The sequence below is a fragment of the Pseudorca crassidens genome, chromosome 8, assembly GCF_039906515.1.
Source record: "Pseudorca crassidens isolate mPseCra1 chromosome 8, mPseCra1.hap1, whole genome shotgun sequence".
Lineage (NCBI taxonomy): Eukaryota > Metazoa > Chordata > Mammalia > Artiodactyla > Delphinidae > Pseudorca > Pseudorca crassidens.
The window spans coordinates 66,188,006-66,213,731 of record NC_090303.1 but is presented as its reverse complement, the minus strand read 5'-3'; the positions used below and the strand labels follow the sequence as shown (position 1 = coordinate 66,213,731).

Genomic DNA, 25,726 nt, shown 5'->3' with positions numbered 1-25,726 from the left:
TCTAAACCATGACCCTTAGTGAGTGAATGTCTTCTAAGATGTTCTCACCTGTAAGGAAGATCATGACCTTCATGACCTATACTATCACCAGACTCAGCTCGAGGGACACGGGTTCTTTGGAATTTTCCTGGCTTTGGACTTTCATCACTTATGCTGGTGTCTTTCAATTCCCAGCTAGGCGAAGAAACTAAATTCTGCAGGAAGGCACATCAGATATTAGATTTTATGGATGACATTGATTCTAAATGAGAAACCTGAGGAATTGAATGACTTTATTACTAGAAAATAAACATCCAATAAGTTGACCGATTCATCATAAAAACAAGGCAAACTTAAATAAGTTCCTAAAATGTATACGAATAAAAGTTCAAAGACAGCTGAAGCCTACACTTGTAACTCTTTTTAAAAAATATTTCTAATTGAATCAATCTCCAAAAAAAGGTGCAGCTATTCAATTTAGGGTGATAGCTTATAACAGTAGAGTTAGCTCTCAATAAATGTTAGTTATCTATCTGGTGCTAAATACTAATATACTAATATGACCTAATATGCACTTCACCCCCATGATGTAGGTAATATTTTTAACCTAATTTAACATTTAACTGTGGCAAAGAGGTTAAATAACCTGGCCCATAAACATCGCTTAATGGCAGAGCCAGGATTTGAGCCCAAATGTCTGGCCTTTTAAGCCATGTTACAGTTTGGATTTCATCTAAGGGCAAAAAGAAACCACTGAAGAGTTTTAAGCTCTCTTTTAAGAGAATTAACATCAGGTTTGCAAAATACCCCTGGCTACTGAGTGCCAAATCCCCATGCACCAACTAAAACAAAAAGGGACCCCAATTTTACTTAGTTTCTTTATGTGCTGGGCCTGTTTACATTTAGTCCTTTCTTACCTCTGGACTTACCACACCAACTGTCTGTGCTAATGGAGCAAGTAAAGACATTGAGGAGATATTCAGTGCATCTTCCTGTTCGCTGCTTTCTGCATCTGCATTATCCATCTCCTCCTGGCTCTTTTCCACATCTAGTTCACCTTCCTCTAGGACATCACTGAAGATGTCATTAATTACTTTTGAACTGTTGATATCATCATCCACACTCATCTCAATTTCACGTACCACCTCTGAAAAATATTCCAACAGGTAAATACTGTGATTCAGACCTTTAAGAATTAAACGGATAACAGAGAAGACCTAACATTCATATGCTTACTCAATAAACAGGAAGAAAAAGGCCTATGAAAAAGTACCTCCTAAACAAACAAAACAAAAAGAAATAGAATACTACTAATATAAAGTTCCAATAACATTTTCTAAGTAATAAAGGTGGGAACTATCAAAAGCTGATTCAATTCTTTGGGTTTAAGAAAGAATATTAAAAACCCAGACTGCAAGATAATAGCCAAAAGCTTCAGATTTACAAAAAATATTTTTTCAAATAATTCTTTTTCTATTGTTGGGAACTGCCCTTTCACATTGCAGTCAATAATAGGAAAATATTAACATCACTTAGGGCAGGGGTCACAAATAAACTTCAAGGGCCACTGATTCCTCTAACCATACATGCAGAGTGTGGAAGGGCAGCACATTTCCTTTCCCTTTGAAAGTGAGTGATAGCCTTAATCAGATTTTCACAGGAGCCTGGGACCTAAAGATAACTGTTCACAGTACTGTACTTGGTGAAAGCTAGAGTATTTCCGAGTGGGGAAAAAAAAGAATATTATAAAATCATATTTTGAAATATAGAACACTGCATATTTGAATATGAGAATACTAATTCTCCTAGCGTGTCCAGAGTTAATAAGAGACAAGGAATGAAAACAACAAAAACCAACCAGTCAGCTGTTCAACCTTTGGGTCTGATGTTACTTTTAAGGACTTTTCCTCTTCTAAAAACAATGTTATTTTCAAAGGGCTAGACTTCGTCATTTCACATTCAGTAAAACCTAAAAAAATTTAAGGAAAAACCATATGAATATATATATAAAAACTTAGAGTTTTTCAATTAAGGAATCTTACATATCTTGTTTTCTGATTATAAAGCTATGCATTTCAAATACAGAAATGCATAAAGTAGAGAATCCCCCAAAGCACCCCTCTGTCCTTCTCTTAACTTTCCCATCTCTTTCTTCTTCCCTAGAAGAGAAAGGGGACACTAATATTACCAGGTTATTGTTTGTTCTTCCAGTTTTCCCCCTATGTATACATATGTATATATCCTTTTTAAAAATTTTCCCATTATTTTATTTTTTAAACATCTTTGTTGGAGTATAATTGCTTTACAATGTTTTGTTAGTTTCTGCTGTATAACAAAGTGAATCAGCTATACGTATACATATATCCCCATATCCTCTCCTTCTGGCGTCTCCCTCCAACCCTCCCTATCCCACCCGTCTAGGTGGTCACAAAGCACCAAGCTGATCTCCTTATGCTATGCGCTGCTTCCCACTAGCTATCTATTTTACATTTGGTAGTGTATATATGTCAATGCCACTCTCTCACTTTGTCCCAGCTCACCCTTCCCCCTCCCCGTGTCCTCAAGTCCATTCTCTACATCTGCATCTTTATTCCTGTCCTGCCCCTAGGTTCATCAGAACCATTTTTTTTCTTTTTTAGATTCCATATATATGTGTTAGCATATGGTATTTGTTTTTCTCTTTCTGACTTACTTCACTCTGCATGACAGACTCTAGGTCCATCCACCTCAATACAAATAACTCAATTTCATTTCTTTTTATGGCTGAGTAATATTCCATTGTATATATGTGCCACATCTTCTTCATCCATTCATCTGTTGATGGACACTTAGGTTGCTTCCATGTCCTGGTTATTGTAAATAGTGTGATCATACTATACATGCTGTTCTGCATTTTGTTTTTCGCTTTTTAAAAAGTGTCAATAAAAACACTTAACTAGCAATAGAAAAACACTACTTCAACATAATAAAGACCATATATGAGAAGCCCACAGCTAACATTATACTTAATGGTTAAAGATTGAAAGCTTTTCCTCTAAGATCAGGAACAAGACAAGCTAGAGATAAGCCCACTCTCACCATTTCTAGTCAACGTAGCTTTTTAAAAGTCCTAGTTAGAGCAATAGGCAAGAAAAAGAAATTAAAAGAATCCAAATTTTAAAAGAAGTAAAATGATCTCTGTTCACAGATAACATGATCTTATATACAGAAAACTCTAAAGATTCCACACAAAAAAAAACTGTTAGAATAATATACAAATTGAGCAAAGATGCAGAATACAAAATCAACACAAAAAAACCATTTGCATTTCTATATACTAACAATGAACAATCTGAAGAGCAGATTAAGAAAACAATTCCATTTACAATAGCATCAAACAGAATAAAATACTTAGGAATAAACCTAACCAAGGAGGTGATAGACTTGTATACTGAAAAGTACAAAATATTGCTGAAAGACATTAAAAAACACACAAATAGATGGAAAGACATCCCATGTTCATGGACTGGAAGACTTAATATTGTTAAGATGTCAATACTACCCAAAGCAATCTACAGATTCAATGCAATTCTTATCAAAATCCCAACAGCACTTTTTGGAGAAATAGAAAGTCTGTCCTAAAATTCATATGGAACTTCAAGAGACCCTGAATATCCAAAACAATTTTGAAAGAGAACAGAGTTAGAAGACTGACATTTCCTGATTTCAAAACATATTACAAAGCTATAATAATCAATATAGTATGACACTAGCATAAAGATAGACATATAGACCAATGGAAAAGAAGAGCGAGCCCAGAAATAAAACTTCACATATATGGTCAAATGATCTTTAACAAGGCTGCCAAGATAATTCAATGGGGAAAGGGCAAATGATGTTGGGAAAACTGGATATTTACATGCAAAGAATTAAGTTGGACCTTTATCTGATGCCATATCCAAAAATCAACTCAAAATGGATTAAAGACATAATGTAAGACTCAAAACTATAAAACTCCCAGAAGAAAACATAGAAAGAAAGCTTCATGACATTGGATTTGGTGATGATTTCCTGGGTATAACACAAAGTAGGCAACAAAAGCAAAAATAGACAAATGGGACTACATCAAACTTAAAAACTTTTGTGGGAGCGGGGGCAAGGTAGGAGTAGGGGATTAAGAGGTACAAACCACTATGTATAAAATAAGTAAGTTTCAAGGATATACTGTCCAGCACATGGAAAATATTTTATGATAACTAAAATGGAGTATAATCTATAAAAATGTTTAATCATTATGTTGTACACCTAAAACTAATATAATATTGTCAACCAACTACACCTCAATTTAAAAAAAAAAGTTTTGTGTATCAACCTACTGAATGTGAGAAAATATTTGCAAATCATATATTTGACAAGGGGTTAATATTCAGAATATAAGAACTCCTACAACTCAATAACAAAAAAATCAACCTGATTTAAAAATGGGCAAAGGACATGAACAGATGCTTCTCCAAAGATGATATACAAATGGCCAAAAAGCATGCAAAAAGATGCTCAACATTTCCAATCATAGGAGAAATGCAAATCAAAATCACAATGAGCTAATAACTCATACCTATTAGGATAGCTACTGTCAAGAAAACAAAAAATAACAAGTGTTGATGAGGGTGTGGAGAAATTAGAATGCTTGTGCACTGTTGGTGAGACTGTAAATAGTGTGACCACTATGGAAACCAGCATAATAGTTCCTCAAAATATTAAAAATAGAACTACTGCATGATCAAGCAATCCCACTTCTGGGTATACAGCCAAAAGAATTGAAAGCAGGGTCTCGAAGAGATATTTGCATACCCATGTTCATAACAGCACTATCCACAATGGCCAAGAGGTGGAAGCAACCCACATGTCCATCAATGGATAATGGATAAACAAAATATGGTATATCTACACAATAAAATATTATTCAGCCTTAAAAAGGAAGGCAGTCCTGTCATACATTTGACATGTGACAAGTCAACATGGATGAAACCTGGGACGTTATGCTAAATTAAATATGCTAGCCACAAAAAGACAAATACTATATTATCGCACTTATATGAGGTATCTAATCTATATGAGGTAGTCAAATTCATAGAAACACAATGTAGAATGCTGGTGACCAGAGGCTCAGGAGAGGGAAAAGGGGAGTTGTTGTTTAATGGGTATAGAGTTTCAGTTTTGCCAAATGAAAGTTCCAGAGATCTGTTCCTCAACAGTGTGAATATACTTAACACTACTGAACTGTACACTTAAAAATTGTTAAGATGGGGCTTCCCTGGTGGCACAGTGGTTGAGGGTACGCCTGCCGATGCAGGGGACGCGGGTTCATGCCCCGGTCCAGGAAGATCCCATGTGCCACGGAGCAGCTAGGCCCGTGAGCCATGGCCGCTGAGCCTGTGCGTCCAGAGCCTGTGCTCCGCAACGGGAGAGGCCGCAACAGTGAGAGGCCCGCGTACCACAAAAAAAAAAAAAAAATTGTTACGATGGCGAATTTCAGTAATATGTTTTTTTACCACTACTGTTTTTTTAAATTTAACTGCCTATGATATATTAAATGTCATTACATACAAAGCTACCTTATTCATTTTAAGCAGCTACATAATACTTGATTACATGGAATTAGCACAGTTTATTTACAGTCTTCTACTGATCTGCATTTAGGTCATTTAAATCTTATTACTCTTACAAATGGTGCTACAATTAATATATTTGTACATACACCTGTGCACACTAGTTCTAAGAATTCAACTTACAGAAACACTTGCAGAGCACACACACTTTACAATTCAATAGATATTACTGAATTTTTCTCCAAAAAATACTTATAGTAATTTACACTCTCATCAAGTGTATGCGTTCTCACTCTGCAAAGATAATTAAGGAAGAAGGATATTGCATGGCTAGAAATGAGAAGGTAAGTGGAAATGAAGAAATGAATCTCTCTTTTTACACTAAAACAGCATTTCTGCTTTCCAATCTAATTTCCAAAACTATGGTAGACTGAAATCTACATTTTAAGTGAAGGAGAAATAGAAAACGCTTACCCGTAGGTTCTATACTAGAAGGTTGTGCTGGTGTCTGATTTTCTGTCACCTTTTCTGTTACTGGAAGTGATGGGGTATTTGGACCAACTTGTTTTCTGAGGGGAGTGTTCTGACAGTGAATTTCCTGCAAAAAGCAAATGAAGAGATAAACTTTACCTCTCAAAACTATAAATTTTGTCTTTTTACATGTCATTAAATGAAACAAGTAAGAGTCATTGTTCTATATAAGCTTCCTCAGAACAAAACAGATAATGAATGTGAAAGGGTCCAGCCATGTTTAGAACACAAAAGGCCTCGGTGCTAGTTCATATTCTTGGTAATTAATAGTAAGTAAAATCTTTTTTAGAGACCAGTAGGCAAGAGAGAATGAAAATCCACATCAGAGTTCAGCTTTAGATAAACCAATTCAGGTGAAAGCCACATATTGGGAAAAAATAATTGTCTCCTCAGAAAGAACAAAACAAATACAAGCAAAACCACAGGCCACTTCCTCGACCCTTTCTAGCCACCACCTCCTTGCTCCCTTCCCTTTAGAACCAAACTTCTGAGGACTGCCTATACTCCTGGACCCTGCTCTTCACCCACTACTACCTGCTTTCTACCCTCACCACTTCATTAAAAGGCTCTGCCAAGTCACAACAAGCTCCTTATTTCAAAACCCAGTGGTCTCAGTCCAGGCTACGTCTGACAACAAACACTTGGCAATACCAACCACTCCTCCCTTCTGAAAGGCTCTTTCTTCCCTTGACTTCAGTTATGCCATACTCAACTGCTTTTCCCTCCCATCTTCTGGCTGCTCTTTCTGTGGGTACCACAGATGAGTTCTGAGGTGGGGAGACTCCTGAACTCCCCATTACTGTGTTCAGAATTTTCTTTACATGTATATGTGCAACTGCCTGGGGAGGGATTCCACAGGTTTATCAGGAATCATTTAACAAAAAAATCATTTAAGAAAGATTGCTTTTTATTTTCCAGAGATGTAGAAGGAAAACCATGAGACTATGACCTACCGGCAACCAAGTGAAGAAGGTGCTTCAAACAGAAGAGAGTGATTCACAATGTCAAATGCTGCTAATAATAGGTCAAGTTAAACACCTGAAAACTGATTACTGAAGATCACTGGTGAATTTGATACGGGTAGTGGTGAAAGCCTGAGTGGAGAGATCAAGAGAGAAGGGAAGAGAAAAACTCAAGATACAAGTAGAGACACCCTTTTGGAAGAGTCTGGATGAAAAGGAGGCAAAGAAAGGGAGGGGAATAGGAGATCAAAAGAGTTGTTTTTGTTTTAAGATCACAGATAATAGCTTGCTCTATGCTGATAGGAAGGATTAGCCCATTCATTCCTTCTTCCAAAGACAAATTTACTGTGCTCCTACTGTGAGTCAAGCACTGAGAACATAGACAGAGATGAATAAGGCTCTCATAGACAGTGGTGAAAAACAAAGTTAAAACAATTATAGGAGGATAAATATTCCAGTGAGGTAAAAACAGGATGACATGGGCCCAAAAAAGCAGGAGGGGGACTGGGAAAAGGGCCAAGTAAAAAATTCCAGAGGGAATTAAAATCTAACCTATTCTTAATGAAGCAGGAGCTCACCACAGAGATATTTCATCCAGAGAGACTAGCGAGTCAAAGACAAAGAGATCTGAAAATATGCGTACACTCGAGAGACTACAAATAGTCTGCATGGCAGGACTGAAGCACACATGTGGAGGAGCAGGGAAGAGAAGCCAGATTTCGGAATGATTCTAGATATCAAGCCAAGCACTTTAGACATTTTTCTGATGTTAGCTATGGGGAGCTCTCCAGGATTTTAAGCAGGGGAATACATGCCTATCTGCCTTTTAGAAATATTTTTCTAGCAGCAGTGGGTTAGATGGACTGGAGAGAAGCCAGACTAAAAGCAGGGTGTTCACACAAAGCTATGTTAATGATTAAGGCAATGGCAGAGGAAAATACACAAGACAAGGAAGCTTGGTGACATACTTAGAAAATATATCACTGGATGTGTGTGTGCTTATGTGTGCATGTGCTAGAGGCCAGCAGGTGGGAAGACACAGTAACAAGAGGAAGGAGCCAAGGAGGTACTGCCAGATTGTTTTAGATGAGGAAGTATAGAGTAAAGCCCTAAGTGAAGACAGAGACTACATGGGGAAGATATTCCAGCAAAGCACAGAAAGCTCTGCCAGCCAACCAAAGCTCAACTAGAGTTCAGGAGAGAGATGAGGGCAGAATAGCCAAGCATTATCAGCATTTCTGTGATTGACTGAAGCTAGATATGAGGATGGGAAAGAGATGTTCCAGGACAAGTGAGACAAGAAAAATGGTTGAGATCAGGACCTTGAGAAACATGATTTGTTAAGCAAGGGAACTGATAAAAAAAAAAAAAAATCAAATAGATCCTTCTCAAAGAATAAATGTATTATTCTATTTCTACTGGTAGCCACGTTAAATATAGTTCTATTATTTTTAGCTTAAAAATACATCCTAACACAGGAAAATTAAGAGGTACAAACTTCCGGCTATAAAATAAATGAATCACAGGGATGAAAGGTACAGCACTGGGAATACAGTCAATAATAATGTAATATCTTCGTACAGTGACAGGTGGTAACTAGACTTATTGTAGTGATCATTTTGTAATGTATAGAAACATCGAATCACTGTACTGTGCAACAAGAACTAACATAGTGGTGTAGGTCAATTATACTTCAAAAACAAACAAACTAACTCATAGAAAAAATGATCATCTTGTGGTTACCAAAGGAGGGGGTAGGGGAAGGGGGAATTGGATGAAAGTGGTCAAAAGGTATAAACTTCCAGTTATGAGATGAATAAGTACTAGAGATATAATGTACAACCTGATTTACATAATTAACACTGCTGTATGTTATGAGAGTAAATCCTAAGAGTTCACATCACAAGGAAAATATGTTTTTTTCTATTTCTTTAATTTTGTATCTATGAGATGATGGAGGTTCACTAAACTTATTGTGGTAATCATTTCATAATGTATGTAAGTCAAATCACTAAACATTTACAGTGCTGTATGTCAGTTATATCTCAATAAAACTGAAAGTAAAATGTGTATATACATATATATATATATATCTCCTAACACAGTATTTTGTACACAGTAGGCATGTAGATGAAACAAAAGATAGTTTAACACAGTAGGGATTTTGTTGAAGGCTTACCAATGAAATTTGACCAGAAGTAATACGAGTAAAGAGAAATCTGGGAGGTATTTGGTGACCGAAAGAATTACAGATAGTCTAAAAGTATGGTATTTGGAGAGAGATATATAATCATTAATGAGAAAAGTAGATTCTGAGAAACATTTGAAAACCAGCATCTAAATAGAATGTTAAAAGGAATCTGAAATCAACTGAATGATGAGAATACCTTTTAAATTTGATTTTAAGTAGGTCATCAGTAAACATGGTTAAAAGTTCCATTAAATGGCAAAATATCACAAAAGAAAAGCAAAGTTGGCATGACCATTTAAGGAGTTTATGAATGGAAAGCTGCATAGTTAATTGGAACAAGATAGTATATAAAGAATTATTTTACAATACAGAACCACAAGTTAAATCCCAGCACTACTTTGGTAACAAGTTCACTTTTACATTTCTTGTTTACATTACCTGTTTGGTTTCTAGTTGTTTGCTTCTTGAGTTTTCGCCTTTTTCTGCACTCCATAAACTGCCCTTGTCAAATCGGCCACGAAGACATGCTAGTTCTTTTTGACGTTCCTAAAATCATCAAAAGCTCTATTTTACACAAGAGCCAAAAATATGTTTAATAATATTCAAATTCTACTAAACTTGTCCTCAGTTTTCAGGTTAAAAAGTTCAAAATACACACAGAATATAGGACAATAATATTTCTAATTTGAAATAAGTGATACAGAGAATCAAGATGCTATTTATCTCCAGTCAAAAAGACTGGAGTCAGAATTCAGTTTGACTTCTAGGTTCTATGCTCAGACCATGTAATGAATAATGTTAAAAGCAGTAAGCCATACCTGCTTGAGCTGTTGTGCTAAATGAGTAGTAGATGAAGATGCGTTTTGCTTGAATAATCTTTCTTGTATGGCCTTTGTATTTGGAGTGATAATGGGAGTTCTATGGGGTGTGCAACGAGCTGGACTTTCTTTGCTGTGCTCTTGACAACGCTCTCCAAAGCGTTCCAGGAAAGGCTTAATTCCTGCTCCTCCTAAAAATGCACACATTTTTGGGAGGCTGTTTAGAATAAGTAACAATTATGATTTCTATGGGAAAAGTTCTAAATCCATGTCAGCTCCAAAATGCTTTGATTCTACTAGGAATATTCATTCAGAAAGTAAACAGAAAGAAAATAGTTCAAAAAACTTAAAAAAAGGGCTTCCCTGGTGGCGCAGTGGTTGAGAGTCCGCCTGCCGATGCAGGGGACACGGGCTCGTGCCCTGGTCCGGGAAGATCCCACATGCCGCGGAGCGGCTGGGCCCGTGAGCCATGGCCGCTGAGCCTGCGCATCTGGAGCCTGTGCTCTGCAACGGGAGAGGCCACAACAGTGAAAGGCCCGCGTACCACACAAAAAAAAGAAAACTTAAAAAAGAAAGTTTTTTTACCACACTGTTTAATTCCATGTCCTAAAATTTGTTTTATAGGATTTAATTCTTTAATTAAAACAAGAAGAAGAATTTTTAAAAAGTAGAGTAAGAGGACAGTAGGGATTAGAAAACCCTTAAACTAAATAATCAGAACCTAGATGATTGGAAATTGACTGTATGTGCATTAATAATAACCCTAACAACCAAGTATCCTGGTCATGATAACCCAACTGCTAATATTTCTACAGCCCAATTTATTTTCTTGCTTTTAGGAAGTCTAACATGAAAATCCAGTGATTAAATCCTTTTTCTCTTTCAAAAATAATAATTAGGGATAATTTACTTTATCAAAGGATGTCTTGATTTTATAAAGTCTTAAAACAGTACTCATTTAAAATAGTATGAGAGCCATTTAAAATAGAACAAATGGGATATACACCACCTCCATTATAAGAATGCTAGGGTTGCACTACATAAAAGGAGGTTACCTATATGATTAACTGGCAAACATTTTCCCATAAGTAGCCAAAGAGTAAATATTTGGGGCTTTGCAGGCCATACGGCCATTGTCACAACTACTCAACTCTGCACTGAAGCATGAAAGCAGCCACAGACAGTAAATGGCCATGGCTGTGTTCCAATAAAACTTTATTTGCAAAAACAGGTGAAGGGCAGAATTAGACCCATGTCCAGCAGTGACAGCGCCGAGTCCTAACCACTATACCACCAGGGAATTCCCAACAATGCCCTTTATGCCGTTCTTATCTATGCCGTAAGTCTTTAGAAAATTGGGCGTCATAGTCCAATTTCACATGGGGATTTTGCTATTGTTTCCAATTCTCATTTTGGCTCATCTGGAAACTGACTGCTGGTTTCTACTTACCCCATAACTAATGGATTCCCCACTCTCATCTCTCTGACTACTTCTCTTTTATGATGAACTATTATTTCTGGAGAGATTGTATCTTTAAGAAGTTAAAATGTAGAATTAACACAGTCTTTCCGAAAGCAATTCTAATGAAAAAGAATATAGCTCAAAGTACACTATATTACCCTATATTTGAACCATATTTTTTTAGTCCTATGTTTCTCAACCAATAGCATGCGGGGGTATAGCAGAAGGTGTAAGTCACCACAAGATAAATATGGACTCCCTGGAGCATCAGTTTACCATAGTAAAATTGAATTTTCATATGTATACATTCACATACAATATACACACATATAAATTAAATGGGAGTGGAGTCATTTGTATACATATTCCCTTCCCTTTGCTACTATGGGTGCTTTCATAGTGAAGTTTGAGAAGCACTGCTTTGCACGCTTGGTTATAAGAACGCTTCTCCATTATATCCTTAAAATGTGATTTCCAGTTGTATATGCTTTGTCTGCATCAAAAAGTATAGAAGAAAGTATCTAGCATGGTCATTCTAGAAAAAAGCATGTTTAAACTGTTAAAATGTAACAAGTTAAACACTTTGACCAGTAACTGTACATTACTGTACATTAATGAACATTCATTCTATCAATTAAAGCTGACTTTGAATAAGTCTCACTTGATACGTTCAGGCATTTGCCCTGGCAAACCAACAATGTACCATGAACAATTGGATATTTAAAATGCTAAGAACAGACACACTGAAAATAGTCAGCAGTACTTTAGATTTTTTAAAAAATATGTTACCTGGTGTTGTAGATTTGTTCTTAGGTTGAGATTGCAGACAAATTTCTCTGTTTAATTCCTCCTTGGGCCGAACTGTCCGGGATACAGGTGACCTCTCAGTTGATTTTGACACCTCTGTTTTAAGAGGACTAACAGAGGTTTTTTGAAGTAGTTCAGGATTTTGTACCTCACAATTTTTAGCACTGGTGATGGATGTAGTAGAAGATTTCACTGGGGAAGAAGTAGCTTTCTGAAACATGATAATACTTAGGGTAAATAACAACATTCACAATATCTAAAGGTAGTTCTATAAAAAGCACTCAAATCCTATAAAAAAACAACTCAAATCCTATATGCTCGGTAGCCTTTATGTAAACTCATGAAAAAAAGTTTCTTACTCTCTAATAGATCAAACCAATTGGAAAGGTTTGAAAAAAATTAACTTAGAAAATGCCATTATTCAAATTATAATATGTAGTTTAGTCTGCATAATATACTGATGGGTAATTTACTACGAGGGATAGGGTCACTCACTATTTTAAAAAACAATTTATTTTATATTATCACACTAGTACCTTTATAAATGTTAACTGTATTAGGTCAAATTACCTATATATTTGCATTTTAATTAAATCAATATTAACTTGACAAAATTGTATCATGTACTTGAAGGTGAACTATAAGTTATTAAGTACTTACTATGTGCCAAGCACCATACTAAGTGCTTTATGCACATTATCTCACTTAATCCTCCCAAACCCTTTCTTTCCCAATTTACAAATGGAAAAATAAAGTTTTGCAAGATTAAGTAACTCTCCAAAGCCACACTTCTAATTATGTGGAAGGGCTGGGATTGAATGCAGGTCTGTCTAATTCCAAAACCTGGCTCTACACTTAAAGATAATGCTCAGAAACACAACATTTTTTTCTGTTTTGGTTTTTTCATATTTTTTAAAAAAACGTTGAGATAACACATGGGCAAGGTAATCTTTCAAACATTTCAAGACAATATACAGTAAAGGTATCACGCCCACCCTTGACAATTGCCTTCTAGAGGTAACTACTGCTATAGTTTTCAGAGATATTTGATGTCTTTCTTGTATTTATACACATACATAGAGCATTCTAATAGAGAAAGTAATTTTCAGGCTCTCCCTGATGACTAAGAAGAGGTTCCACCATTCCATAGTATATACTTTGGAGTTACATTAAATTCGTGTAATTTAGTTGTCAATTGCTAATTTACCTTGGGACAGAATACCAAATTTATGATTTTTACTTTCTATGAAATACTCTAAAAATACATATAAACATCCTATCTAAAAGTTATAAAATGCATACTTACACATATATATAAATTATTACTCATAACAACAAAAAAAGTTTCCAAAGACCAAAATTATGTATACTTACCCCAGAGCTGGAAATTGCAACATTAATCAAAGATGCACCCACAGCACTCGAGGATGAGGCTTTATTCAAAGAGGCATCGCCATCCCTTTGGGAACAGCATGTAGCTTCCTGCTTAACACTGCTGCTATTGATCCTAGCAGATGCTCCACTTGCAGAGGAAAATTTGGATAAACAAGTGGTACCAGGCTGTTCTTGTACACTGTTTTGCTTTGCAGATGAGTTTTTTACATCATCTTCCCAGGAGCAAATAGTTGCAGCAAGGTTGGCTAGACGGCCCTTTCTCCCAACTGGAGTTGCTGAGGCATCTGAAAGGGATGGTTTGGGAGGGGAGGTAGCCTCTGATGGCATTGCTGAGAAGGGTGAGCTTTCGTGTATATCATCTGAAAATGTTTTAGAAGTTAAAATTCATGAGTTATATATGTGTGTAATAAAGGGATCACTCAAAAAAAAAAAAAGCTTTTCTCATATGCATGAAACTACCAAACTGCTTAAATTTGACAATATATTTTCAAATCAGATACTTAATCCAAATTTAAAAAAGAAAAAAAAAGAACACTTTGTTACACCTATTTTTTTTCAATTATTTGATGGATTATGAATCTATAAGACACCATAGATTTAGGTTATATTTTTAGGATTAATTTATGATGTTATAACACTGCACAACTTAAGATTACATATTCAACATATTTGTTTTAAAAATGTATTAGACCAGTGCTGTACAACAGAACTTTCTGCAATGATGGAGATGTTCTATATCCATGGTGTCTAATACAGTAACAACTAACCACATATGGCTAGTGAGCATTTGAATTGTGGTAAGAGCAATAAGAAACTTCATTTCATTTTAATTAATTTAAGTTTAAAAGCTACATATTGCTAGCGGTTATGGTATTGGATAGCACAGGGTTAGACTAATATGTTTTTCTGCACAGTTACTTCATTGGGAGATAAATGTCAAATAAGCGATACTTAACTTACGAAGGCCTGTATGCACAGAGTATATAGGGCAGTCAAAGTTCACGGCACTTTCTATTCCAAAAATTCAGTCAATGGAACAGATAGCCCTCCTGCTGTCCAAGGCTTATAATTCTGCCAGAATTCTCAATTCTACTCCTCCAAAACCTTCTCAGGGATCTCGCTCCAAATAACCCCTTCTTCCTTTCTACAAACTTTTTTTTCTACACATAATTGTGCTCAAGTCTCTCTCATCTTAAAGCTAAACCCAAACATCCTCTCATCAATGTATACCCCCTTTTAGGTACTGTCCCTCTTTCCCTGCACTATATTCACTTACCACTCAACTCCCTTCAACATGCCTTCTGCCTACACCACTGCCCTGAAGTTGCTTTTGCTATTTTCACCAGATGCCCACACACTTTGTGGGCCTTGTATTTCCACGTGACATCATCCTCTATTAGTTCTGTCTTTGCGGCCTGTCCTTCGTGGTCTCCTTCTAACTACCAGCTACCTCCATTTGACTATCCCACGGACACCCCAAATAATATATCTGAAGTTAAAACTGCCCCTAACACATTCCTCCTCATCACGCCTCTTCCCCCCTTCTCCCTTACCATCCACCAACCAGTCATTAAGTCCCACAGATTCTATCTCCTAAATCTCTCAAATGCAGCCTCCTCTCCACTTTCACAGGCCTTCATCATTATGCCTGAATTACAGCATTGGCCTTCTAACTGGTGTTCCTGCTTGGAATCTCTGCCCTCGTCAATCCCTCCTCAATTCTGACGCCCAGAGTGACCTTTCTAAAACATTTGCCTACTTAAACTCTCTCAGTTCCTCTCCATCACCTCCTGGTTAAATTCCAAATGCTCCGGACCCGGCTGCTTTCTTCAAATTCATCTCTTGCTTTTCTACCACATGAACTATATACCAGAATACCTACTCTTTATACACATAGTATGCTCACGGTACCTCTGTGCTTTTCATCCGTTCTGTTGTTTTTGCCTAGAATATCTCCACTGTCTGAAGCCAGCTGCCCCTCAAAGTCCAGGTTAATTATCTCTGCCTCCTCCAGAAAAGATTTCCTGACCACCACCCTCCCTACAATACCTTTTTGCATACCTTCATCATTTTCTTTAGAATAAGCACTGTCCTCTAAGTAGACGACAGTTTTACTGTTATGTTTTAGGAATGGGCTTAATAGCTCTAGCTCCTCTAACTATTCTTTGTCAGAAAGAAAGGCTTCAGATAAATTATATTTTGGAATAATCCCTCAAACCTTTAAATTGGCTATACCCACAGTCCTGTATAGTACTCACTAAATCATTCATCACACTTTATTCATAAGTTTCAATGCTTAAAATTAGACAGGCTATGATGCCTTAATGAGATTTATTTTCAAGGTCGAGGTGGACATTTGTTAACATTTGCTTTCAACATATTCGAAATCACTGCTGCAAAGCTTCCTTCTCTAGAATGTTTAGGGCCTTGGTTGTATTCTTGATCATGCACTAAATCACAACCCTCTTTCTTTTTTTTAAAAGGAAAATCTCCAGTCCTCTGCCCATAGATATTTCCTACAAAACAGAAATGGAACATTCTTCTATTCAGGCACATTTACTGGTTAGCCTCCTCAGACGTTATAAAGAAGCATGGTTAACCCCACCCACCACTAAAATAAATAGGTATAATTTACAACGTGGACTCTCAGCACCCTGTTAACACACCCCAAAACATCAGGCAGGTCATAAAAGTTGAGCCCTAGAGTCAGACAACTGGGGTTTGCATTTTAGCTGCTGCTGACTGTGGACAGGCGCCTTAGTCTCTCTGAACCCAGTCTTCTCTTCTACAACATGAAGAAAAAGTAGTATGTATGTCATAAGATTGTTGTAAGAATTAAATGCTATATTACAGAATTTTTTTTTTTTTTTGCGGTACGCGGGCCTCTCACTGTTGTGGCCTCTCCAGAAAAGATTTCCTGCGGAGCACAGGCTCCGGACGCGCAGGCTCAGCGGCCATGGCTCACAGACCCAGCCGCTCCACGGCATGTGGAATCTTCTCAGACCGGGGCACGAACCTGCGTCCCCTGCATCGGCAGGCGGACTCTCAACCACTGCGCCACCAGGGAAGCCCTACGTTAGAATTTTAAAATATTTAGAACGCCTAGCATTTCACACAGTAAGTGTTTGCTCTTGAGATTATCATCACTGCCAGAAGGGATCATCTTAAATGTTTTTCTATCCAATACTTATCAAAATTTCAGTTAAAAGAATTGATATTTATGGAAGACTGCCTGAAATATATGTAGCCCATCCATTTCCTCAGATCACTTGGTCTTAATTCTGGCTATGTGTCAGAATTACCTACAGAGCTTTAAAAAAAGAGAAAGGAAGGAAGGAAGAAAGGGAGGGAGGGGGGAGGGAGGGAGGAAGGAAGAAAGGAAGGAAGGAAGGAAAGAAGGAAGGAAGGAATAAAAAGCACACCCCAGGGCTCCACCGCACTCCTGAGATTCCAGTCCAGTGGTCTGAATGATTCTGATCCATAGGAGCTGGGCTGAAAGCCAAGGCTTGGCTTCCTCGGGTAAGGCCCAGTCGTCACCGAGCTGTCTACCTGCACTGTGCTGGCTCACTTTAGAACTGCATTTACTGAAATGAGCCTGGAGCCAGCTATCTGCCTACCTTGAGAAACCTTACACCTTCACTAGCTCCCACAGTTATCTTTAGGACCCAGGGAAGAAAGTTCTCTTAGGTCTTAGTGCCAACCACGGCTCTGTTGTTTTGTTTTTTAATAAACATTAGTCATGTAATTGATAGCATTTCACCTCTCTGCACTGGCTGCTAGCAAGTTCTGAACCATCTCTAGCAAGTGAGGAGGACCTTAAGGCCTGTATTTAATAAACTAACTTTACCCTTCACTTTGTTTTTCCTTCTCTTCACCTTGATTTCTTCATTTTTCCCATTTTTAATATAGGTATTTTTGTAAGTCATCCCAAGGCTTTTTATGTAACAAGGTAGGAGATAAGCTCTCCATCAGATTATGGACCCATGAAAGGCAAAGATCAGGTCACTTTATCTGTCTCTGGCATCTTAGCATGAAAACATGCTTTGCAGGTGCTCGAGAAATGTTTTCTGAAGTTTTCTTTCTCCCCTATTGAACAGCATTGCATACCTTAGTCACTCAAGGTTATTTAATTAGTGAATCCATGAAATAGGATTTCTTGAATACACAGCTGAAGGGCAGCAATGCTGATAATGCCAAGAGTATAGTTTATTCTCTCCTGTTTTTATTGCAAATATAAGATGGTTCCGTTACAAGATCAGGGTTTTGTGAACCAGTCTAAGAACCTCATCATCATCTACTTCGATGAGAACACAACCAACTGATAAATATATATTGATATACAAACCATTTGCGAGCAATGGATACTCAGGATATAGATCAAAAGCATTGACCTTTCATGTGTTAACTGATACATAAAATTTTCAACATACCAAGCTGAATCGTACTGACACAGATTTAAGGACCACACCATTCACATAGTTTATACCTGTCACATCATCATTATCCCAGTGCCGCCGCTGCTCAGCCAGCTTTTGCATTCGTGTTTTGACTGAGGAGGCTGCAGTTCCTTCCAATCTTGAGTTTAGCCCTCTCCTCACTCCCAGCAGCGATGCCGGGGCGGCCACGGAATCACTGACACCAGCTGGCGCTTGTGGCGCTTGTGGCTGCGCCTGAGGAGACATAGGACTTGGAGAACAAGGTTTTGCAGAAGCTGACTCAACCGGTTTTTCATTTTCCAAATTAGAAACTTCTACTTCAGTGTTGTCAGAACAGCGTTTTTTTGATGGTGATGGTTTTGTGCAAGATTTCTCTAGATTAAAAATGACAAAAAAATTAAAATTCTGTAATTCCTCACAGCATGAAAAACTTACAGTAGGTACAGATTAATAAAACACCGTCTCTCTGTTCCTTTAAATGATTTTACTCACAACAAGAAATACGTAAAATTCTACTTTCTTTCGGTAACTTAGAAATCTGATATAAGAGATTTCCCTTTAAACAAACATATAATTTACGGTTTAAAAAAACCTTAATGAAAAAAATCTTCAAATAACATCCTCAAGAGATATGCATAATATTCTATGTGGTCTTAAGACACTAGGAAATAAAAAGTGCACACACACAGAATAAGCAAATATTCTAAGGGATTTAAAGATCATACAGCCCAATCACCACATTTTTAAATAAGAAAAATCAGGCCCAGAGAAATCAAGTTACCTGCTTAAAGCGATATAGCTGAGCTAAGAGTAGACACAAGCTTTCTGCTTTTAAAAACAATCTTTCATGAACAATAGTAAACAAGGGTAGAAGGGCACCTGGCTTGAGGTTTAGGAGGCAGAGAACCAAAACCTGACTGAATTATCTGGTCAATACCAAACAAATTCACTGGCACAAGCGTTTAACAACATTTTACATTTTAAACTTCCACGAACACCTATAAAATAAATTTAAAAGTCCTAAAAGAAAAAGGAGCTATTCAAACACAAGGCATATAATTTTTACCCAAGAATGAGTTTTAATATATCTCCTCGAAAACTAATACTTTAAAAGGTAGGAATGTAAATTCCATAAGAGGTCAGTTTCATTGGCTGTCTAACCAAGTGTTCTTGTTCTGGTAGTAACCGAAGTATGATTAGTGGGAAGTCATGATTGCCCTCATAAACATCAATCTAATTAAATGTACATCATGAAACTTTCCAGTCTTCTGCAACTCATTTAAGGGTATATTTTCAACAAACTTATCTAATCATTTTTTGGACGTATTCCTATTTAACATGCTTCACTATCTGAAAGTAAAGAATTCTTTGAGTTTACATTGCTTATAACAGTAAATCTTTCCATTTAAGCATCAAAACACAGTTCCAACCACTGGTTTTCAAGTACATAGTACTCAATATTTGATTGCATAAACCCATGCCACGATGAAGAGATCCTGGACTGGAGCCAGGCCTCTATTTCCTATGTAATATATATGGTATTCCCTCCCTTCAAAATGTATTAACACACAAAAATAAACTCTCCTTCTATGGTTAGCTCACAAAATAATGGGAGCCAGCACTATGCCCTCATCTCTTTTGTAATATTGGTTTTGTCCTCTGTAATACTCTTCTTCTATATGTATTTTAAATTTATACTAAGGGAAATGATCATCTCCAGATTATTCCAAATGCTAGGAAAAGATTAAGCCGGCTGACTGACGTAGGCTGAGGATGCCAGGATTTAGGAAAGAATCAGACAAGCTTCCAGGTGCGTGTGGATTTGTTGGGGGTAGGGTGGGGGGGGTTGCTTAATTTTGTTTCTGTTTAATTTCACCAGTTCTGTAGATTAACAACCTGTACTTTGTGCCCAGCCTGAGAGAGATGGTTCAGCAGACAGAGGATGAAAAGGCTCATCAAATTACAAGCATCTGCAGGCAGGTCTGCCTTTTGTTGCCCTGCTCACGCCACAGGTACATCTGAACCCGGTGGTCAGCTGCACTGGCACCTGTTGGGGTAGATAAACTCTATACTACGGCAGTATAAGTGCCCCAGTGCTCCTTTATTATTCTTCCCTGAGAGGTTTTAAGGATAATTTTGGAATGAGGAAAATAAAGTTCAACCAGTTAATCTGAAATATTTGTTAAGAAATTCTGCTCTGGCCTGATAGGTTCTAGGCCTAATATAATAGGCCTGGAATACAACACGCTGATCTTTCTCCCAGAGGCTATTCCATCTGTCTCCTAAAGACCTTGGTTCTTCTGCATGAACAATAAAACGCTTGGCGCTTATCTCCTTTTAAAAAATACCAAGTTTACTTTTCCCCACAAAGCCTTTTACCTTCACCACCAGACAGGGGCTGCTGGTTACTTGCTTCTGAAAGTGGCTCCCTGACTCGCTTGGCGTGAGTCGCAGATCTTGCTGCTGGGGTGGGCCGCTCAGCCATTTTCCTCTGAAGATTCTCGCGTCTGGCACGGGTTCGTTCAAGCAGTTTCTACGTATATCAGAGCGTTAAAACACAAGTCTCGTCAAAGGTTCAGAAAACTTCAGGTATCTTCTAAAATCACTAATTGCCACCATGTACGATAACAGTTAAATACATTTCAAAAGTGAAATCCTAAGTAATTAAGTCAAGATTCACCAAATGAACACCCCCATGTCAAAATTTAATTACGGACGTAATATGAACATTAAAGGGGGAATAAAATGTGTTAAGTTAGTTGTATGAGATTTTAAATGGCCACAAACTTTTTTCTGCTTCCATCAAAAGCTATTTGAATTGGGATGGCCTTATGATTCACTTTGACCATTAAAACGCATAAGAAGTGATACTGTGTATGTGACTTCCAGTCCCAGGCCTCAAGAGGTCTTGTAGTTTCTGCTCTCACTCTCTTGGAACACTGCCTCCACAAGAAGAAGCCCAGGTTAAGCCTGCTAGACACATGGCCCAGCTGACAGCCAGCATCAACCACCAGACCTGAGAGGAAGGCTATTTTAGACCATCCAGTCCTGGGTAATCTGTATATCACTGCAGACTCCTATACGACTGCAGGGGACACCAGAAGTCCAGCCCAGCTGAGCCCAAATGCTAAGCCACTGAATCATGGAAAATAATGTGGTGGTTGTTTTAACCACTATGGTAGGCAGAATAATGGTCCCCCAAAGTTGTTCATTGTCCTAATCCCATGAACCTGTGAATATGTTACCTTACATGGCAAAAGAGACTTTGCTGACGTGATTAAATTAATGACCTTGAGATGGAGAGATTATCCTGGATTTTCTGGGTGGGCCTCAAAAGGGCAATTGTCCTTATGAGGGAAGAGCGGCCCAGAAGCTCAGAGTCAGGGAAGATGTGACAAGGGAAGCAGAGGTCAGAGTGATGGACATTTTTCGGCCACAGGCCAAAAAATGCAGGCGGCCTCTATCAGCTGGAAAAGGCGAGGAAACAGATTCTCCCTAGAGCGTCCAAAAGGAACACAATCCTGCTAACACTTTGATTTGAACCCAGCAAAACCTATCAGACTTCTGACCTACAGAAGATAATTAATATGTGTGATGTTAAGCCAGTAAATTTGTAATAATTTGTTGTAGCAGCAAAACTAATACAACCACTAAGATTTGGGGTGATGGCAAGAGATAACTGGCATAATAGTCCTTTGAAGACATAAGACACTTTCTAAGAGAAAAATAAATAAGCCTAAATAATCTTATGTTTTATTTAATTAAATATCAATATATAATAGTTTTAAGGTGAAATCTTAGCCATTCCATAGAATCGTGAATACTACTCTTTTCTAACCCCAATGTATGCTCCTAATTCGAATCAGTGTAGTATAGCAAACACAAGACCCTGTAAAACAATTCACTCTCTTTCAAATGAACACAACCAAAGGAGGCATGCAGATTACTGGCTGGAGTTTACAGACTGCCCTGCAAACACAGATATAGCAGTTAGTGCAGACTAAGGAATTAAACTCCATCTGACCTTTTTAGTTGCTTAATTAAAACAGAATAATAATTCTTTTAATCCTTCTGAGTATGCAAAAGAAGCATGAGCTAAATTTGGAAGAAGGCACAACTCTCTACTTAGGAATGATTTCTCATTGAAAGAAGTAACACTAAACCTAAATGCTATGTCACTGAAAGAGTAATTTATGAGCCAAATGCCTTCCAAAACACAAGACCTTCACCCTTTAAATAAAAGTCTTCAACAAACTCAAAAGTGATAGTATTACACAAATTCATATATGTCTGATAATTTCCCCCACAATAAAATATATCACTCCCAAGATACAAAACTAGACTAACTATATTCATTCATGGACACGCCCACATTCCATTCTGGTCAGTTAGAATACTTATGAGTCCGTATATCTTCGGTTACTATGAGTAATGGGTCACAGAAGAATGTGGTTTTGCCATTCAAACATACACAAGTGTTCTTTTGCTACATTAGATTCAAAAATTTCAAGATTAAAACATATTAAAGTAGATAAGCAAAAAAGTTCCCTAATCTGTAAAATAAAACTAATAAGCACCAAAGATTATTAATGTAAAGAAATGATGTATCTAAAATACATAAACTCAACAGCTCAATAAATGTAAGTCACCCTTCCTTATAAAAGTGTAACAGGAATTTAAGGGATCTTTTATTTATAAGGTACATTCCTTCAAATATCACACCTCCTTCTTCAAATAACAGAGGCATTAAAAAAATAATAAAACACTGCAATTACTAACATAATCAGGAAGGTATTCCACATGGATGAATCTAAGATAACTGAAGCATATAGTCCTAAAGCAATTTCTGCCCCATATCCCTCAAACTATTTCTGACAGAAATTTTTTCTAGGAGATACTACAGATTTTCTTGCCTTCTTAAACAAAGTAGACTCAATAACAATTAACTTACTATTTTCAAAATGCTGTAGCAGCATTCTTTCCCAGGTCATCACAGAGATTTCGCTTAGTTCTGGAAAATTAGACAAACTCTATCCAAAACAGTGATAGCATGTATATCTATTTATATCACAAGAAAAGATGCTTTATGTATTTTAATTGTAGATTTTTCTCTTTTAAGGTTCCTACATAGAAAGCTCTCACTTGGCACACCTAGCTCTGGGTTTCTCTGTGCTAGTCTTGGAGTGGGATGACCATCACTAGTGAGCAGGTCTTCACACCAAGAGGCTAATACTGACATCATGAGTAGTAAGTTGATGGTTTTAAATCCACCTAACAAAAATTACAACAATCACTAATGCTTATACAGGACTTAATATAAAGTACTTTCAGTGTCTGCACACACTAACTCGTTTCATCTTCAAAATATGATTTGGTAAAATTCTGTTTTTACTACTGTTTTACAGATGAAGAAACTCAGATGAAGAAACTCAAGCCATAGGTCACACAGTTAAGAAGTGTCAAGGCAGGGACTTCCCTGGTGGCGCAGTGGTCAAGAATTCATCTGCCAATGCAGGGGACATGGGTTCGAGCCCTGGTCCAGGAAGATCTCATATGCCGCAGAGCAACTAAGCCCACGAACCACAACTATTGAGCCCGCGAGCCACAACTACTAAGCTCATGTGCCTAGAGCCTGTGCTCCGCAACAAGAGAAGCCACCACTGGCTGCAACTAGAGAAAGCCAGCGCACAGCAAGAAAAGACCCAATGTGGACAAAAATTAAAAAAAAAAACAAAAAACAGTGGCAAGCCAAGATTCAGAACCAGGCTCCGGAGTCTGGACTCTTAACTACTTTGCTATAAACTATCTTTTGACTAAATCCAATTGCTCTTTTAAAGAACTAATCATCAGCAAAACTAACCAAATTAATACAATCAACAGAACTTTTTTAACACTATCTGCTGATCATAATAATAAACGTGTGCCTTAACTGTTTGTTCATCCATAAATCAAGATGGATTCTTTATCTCCAGTTGGTCCATGAAGAACATTAGGAAGACATGGTCCTGTGGACCCTGTCTAGATGCTGATTCAAACAAACTGCAAAAAAATGGGACACTTAAGGAAACCTGAACACTTACAATGTTTGATGATATTAAGGAACTGCTGTTGATTTTTTAGGTGTGATAGTAGCATTATGATTTTTTTTTAAGTCTTTAGTGTTCAGTGATAAATACTTAAGTGCTTACATATAAAATTATATGATCTCTAGAATTTGCTTCCAAATAATTCAGAGGGAGGGATTAGAAGGCGATACAGTAAAACAATATGGCCATGTGTTGCTGGGTGGTGGATGCATTATATTTGAAATTTTCTACAATAGAGAAAACAATATTGCTAAAATGTCCTAACAGTTACTGTTGTATATAATTATTTGCCTGTAAAATGATTTGCACTGAATGGCTCTCTTCCATATCAATTTGGCAGAACATTATTGGATGTGCTTGATGTTAGGGAAACATCTCTCTGAATAGGAGACAACAGTCCTACTTCCAGAAGCTTACATTCTAACAGAAAACATGTTCAACGGGTAAATAAATGCAAGTGAGATGGGTACTGTGAAAGGTGATCTCCCCTCTGAAGATGGGGAATCAAACTGTGAGCTGCAGGTTGAAACAGAGTTTGCCAGGCAGAAGAGGCAGGGAGAGGAAGAGTGTGCCAGACAGCACTAGTGACAGCAGGGAGGAGAACCACTGCACAACAGCCTTGTCTGAGGAAACAAGAGTTTAGGATAGTTGTAGCCTTTCTCAACTAGAGTTACCAAGAGAATTAATCCCTAACGCCCTGGCATTAATGTAATTAATTAACATCTCTCCTATGCCTGTAGGGTGGTCTGGTTAAGAATCACCCTTGGGAAAACTGAGGAAAGAGTTCTCTCAAATAATTTTCCCTGTTCTATGGTTCTGATAAGGAACTCTGGGTGAGAAAGTCATTTTAACTGACTTCCAATTTTTTTTTCAGACAAGGAACTGTACCAGTTAGTTTCACTGTGCAAAAATGTTATGAATGCTATAATTAAGCACCTAATCTTTGGAACCAATTCAAATTGTTCACTCATTACCAATTAAGGAAAAGATGTCAAAGCTGTTTATTCCAACTGCAACCGATCTAACTTTTCATAACATAAACCATACATATTTCTGAGCACACTCTAAAATGAAGTTTCTTTTAAAGAAAAGTTTCTTTCAACTGAGATTTGTACTAGCTTCAGAATAACATTTTTAAGTAAAACAAAGTACAATTTTCAGCCAACCTTCAAAATGCTTTGTCCTGTCAGTTACCTAGGAGAATGAAAATATTCAGAACACATAGGGCTAATATTTTAAGGAATCCTATTCTAAGCTGGAACATAATGTATCCTTTTTAACTTCAATGTAAGTGAAAAATATGTAGTGCACGACCAGCTCTATTCTTTAAAGCTAATACAAAAATGTGTTCAGGATTTTTCTGTTAGAATATTTAAGGTTAACGAATTGATGTGTTTCCTCCCAGAGATGATTGAGAATTTGTAAACAAAAATAAACACTGTTGTGTTTGAACACAAGCAAACTCTAATTG

At 37.2% G+C, this 25,726-nt stretch overlaps 1 protein-coding gene across 3 annotated transcripts in view; it reads right to left on the bottom strand.

Annotated features, from left to right (window-relative positions):
• ANLN (anillin, actin binding protein) overlaps positions 1-25,726 on the bottom strand; it is a 54,925-nt gene that overhangs the window by 27,862 nt on the left and 1,337 nt on the right. For 2 of the 3 annotated variants that reach the window (XM_067746711.1, XM_067746714.1), the window contains exons 2-11: positions 20,549-20,702; positions 18,220-18,543; positions 13,713-14,092; positions 12,321-12,549; positions 10,070-10,260; positions 9,690-9,797; positions 6,042-6,165; positions 1,838-1,948; positions 897-1,126; positions 49-194 (exon numbers count right to left, since the gene is read on the bottom strand). In XM_067746711.1, coding sequence (XP_067602812.1) covers positions 49-194; positions 897-1,126; positions 1,838-1,948; positions 6,042-6,165; positions 9,690-9,797; positions 10,070-10,260; positions 12,321-12,549; positions 13,713-14,092; positions 18,220-18,543; positions 20,549-20,702 — 1,997 coding nt within the window. The remainder of the gene's footprint in view (positions 1-48; positions 195-896; positions 1,127-1,837; positions 1,949-6,041; positions 6,166-9,689; positions 9,798-10,069; positions 10,261-12,320; positions 12,550-13,712; positions 14,093-18,219; positions 18,544-20,548; positions 20,703-25,726) is intronic. The other variant, XM_067746713.1, reaches the window with a different exon arrangement.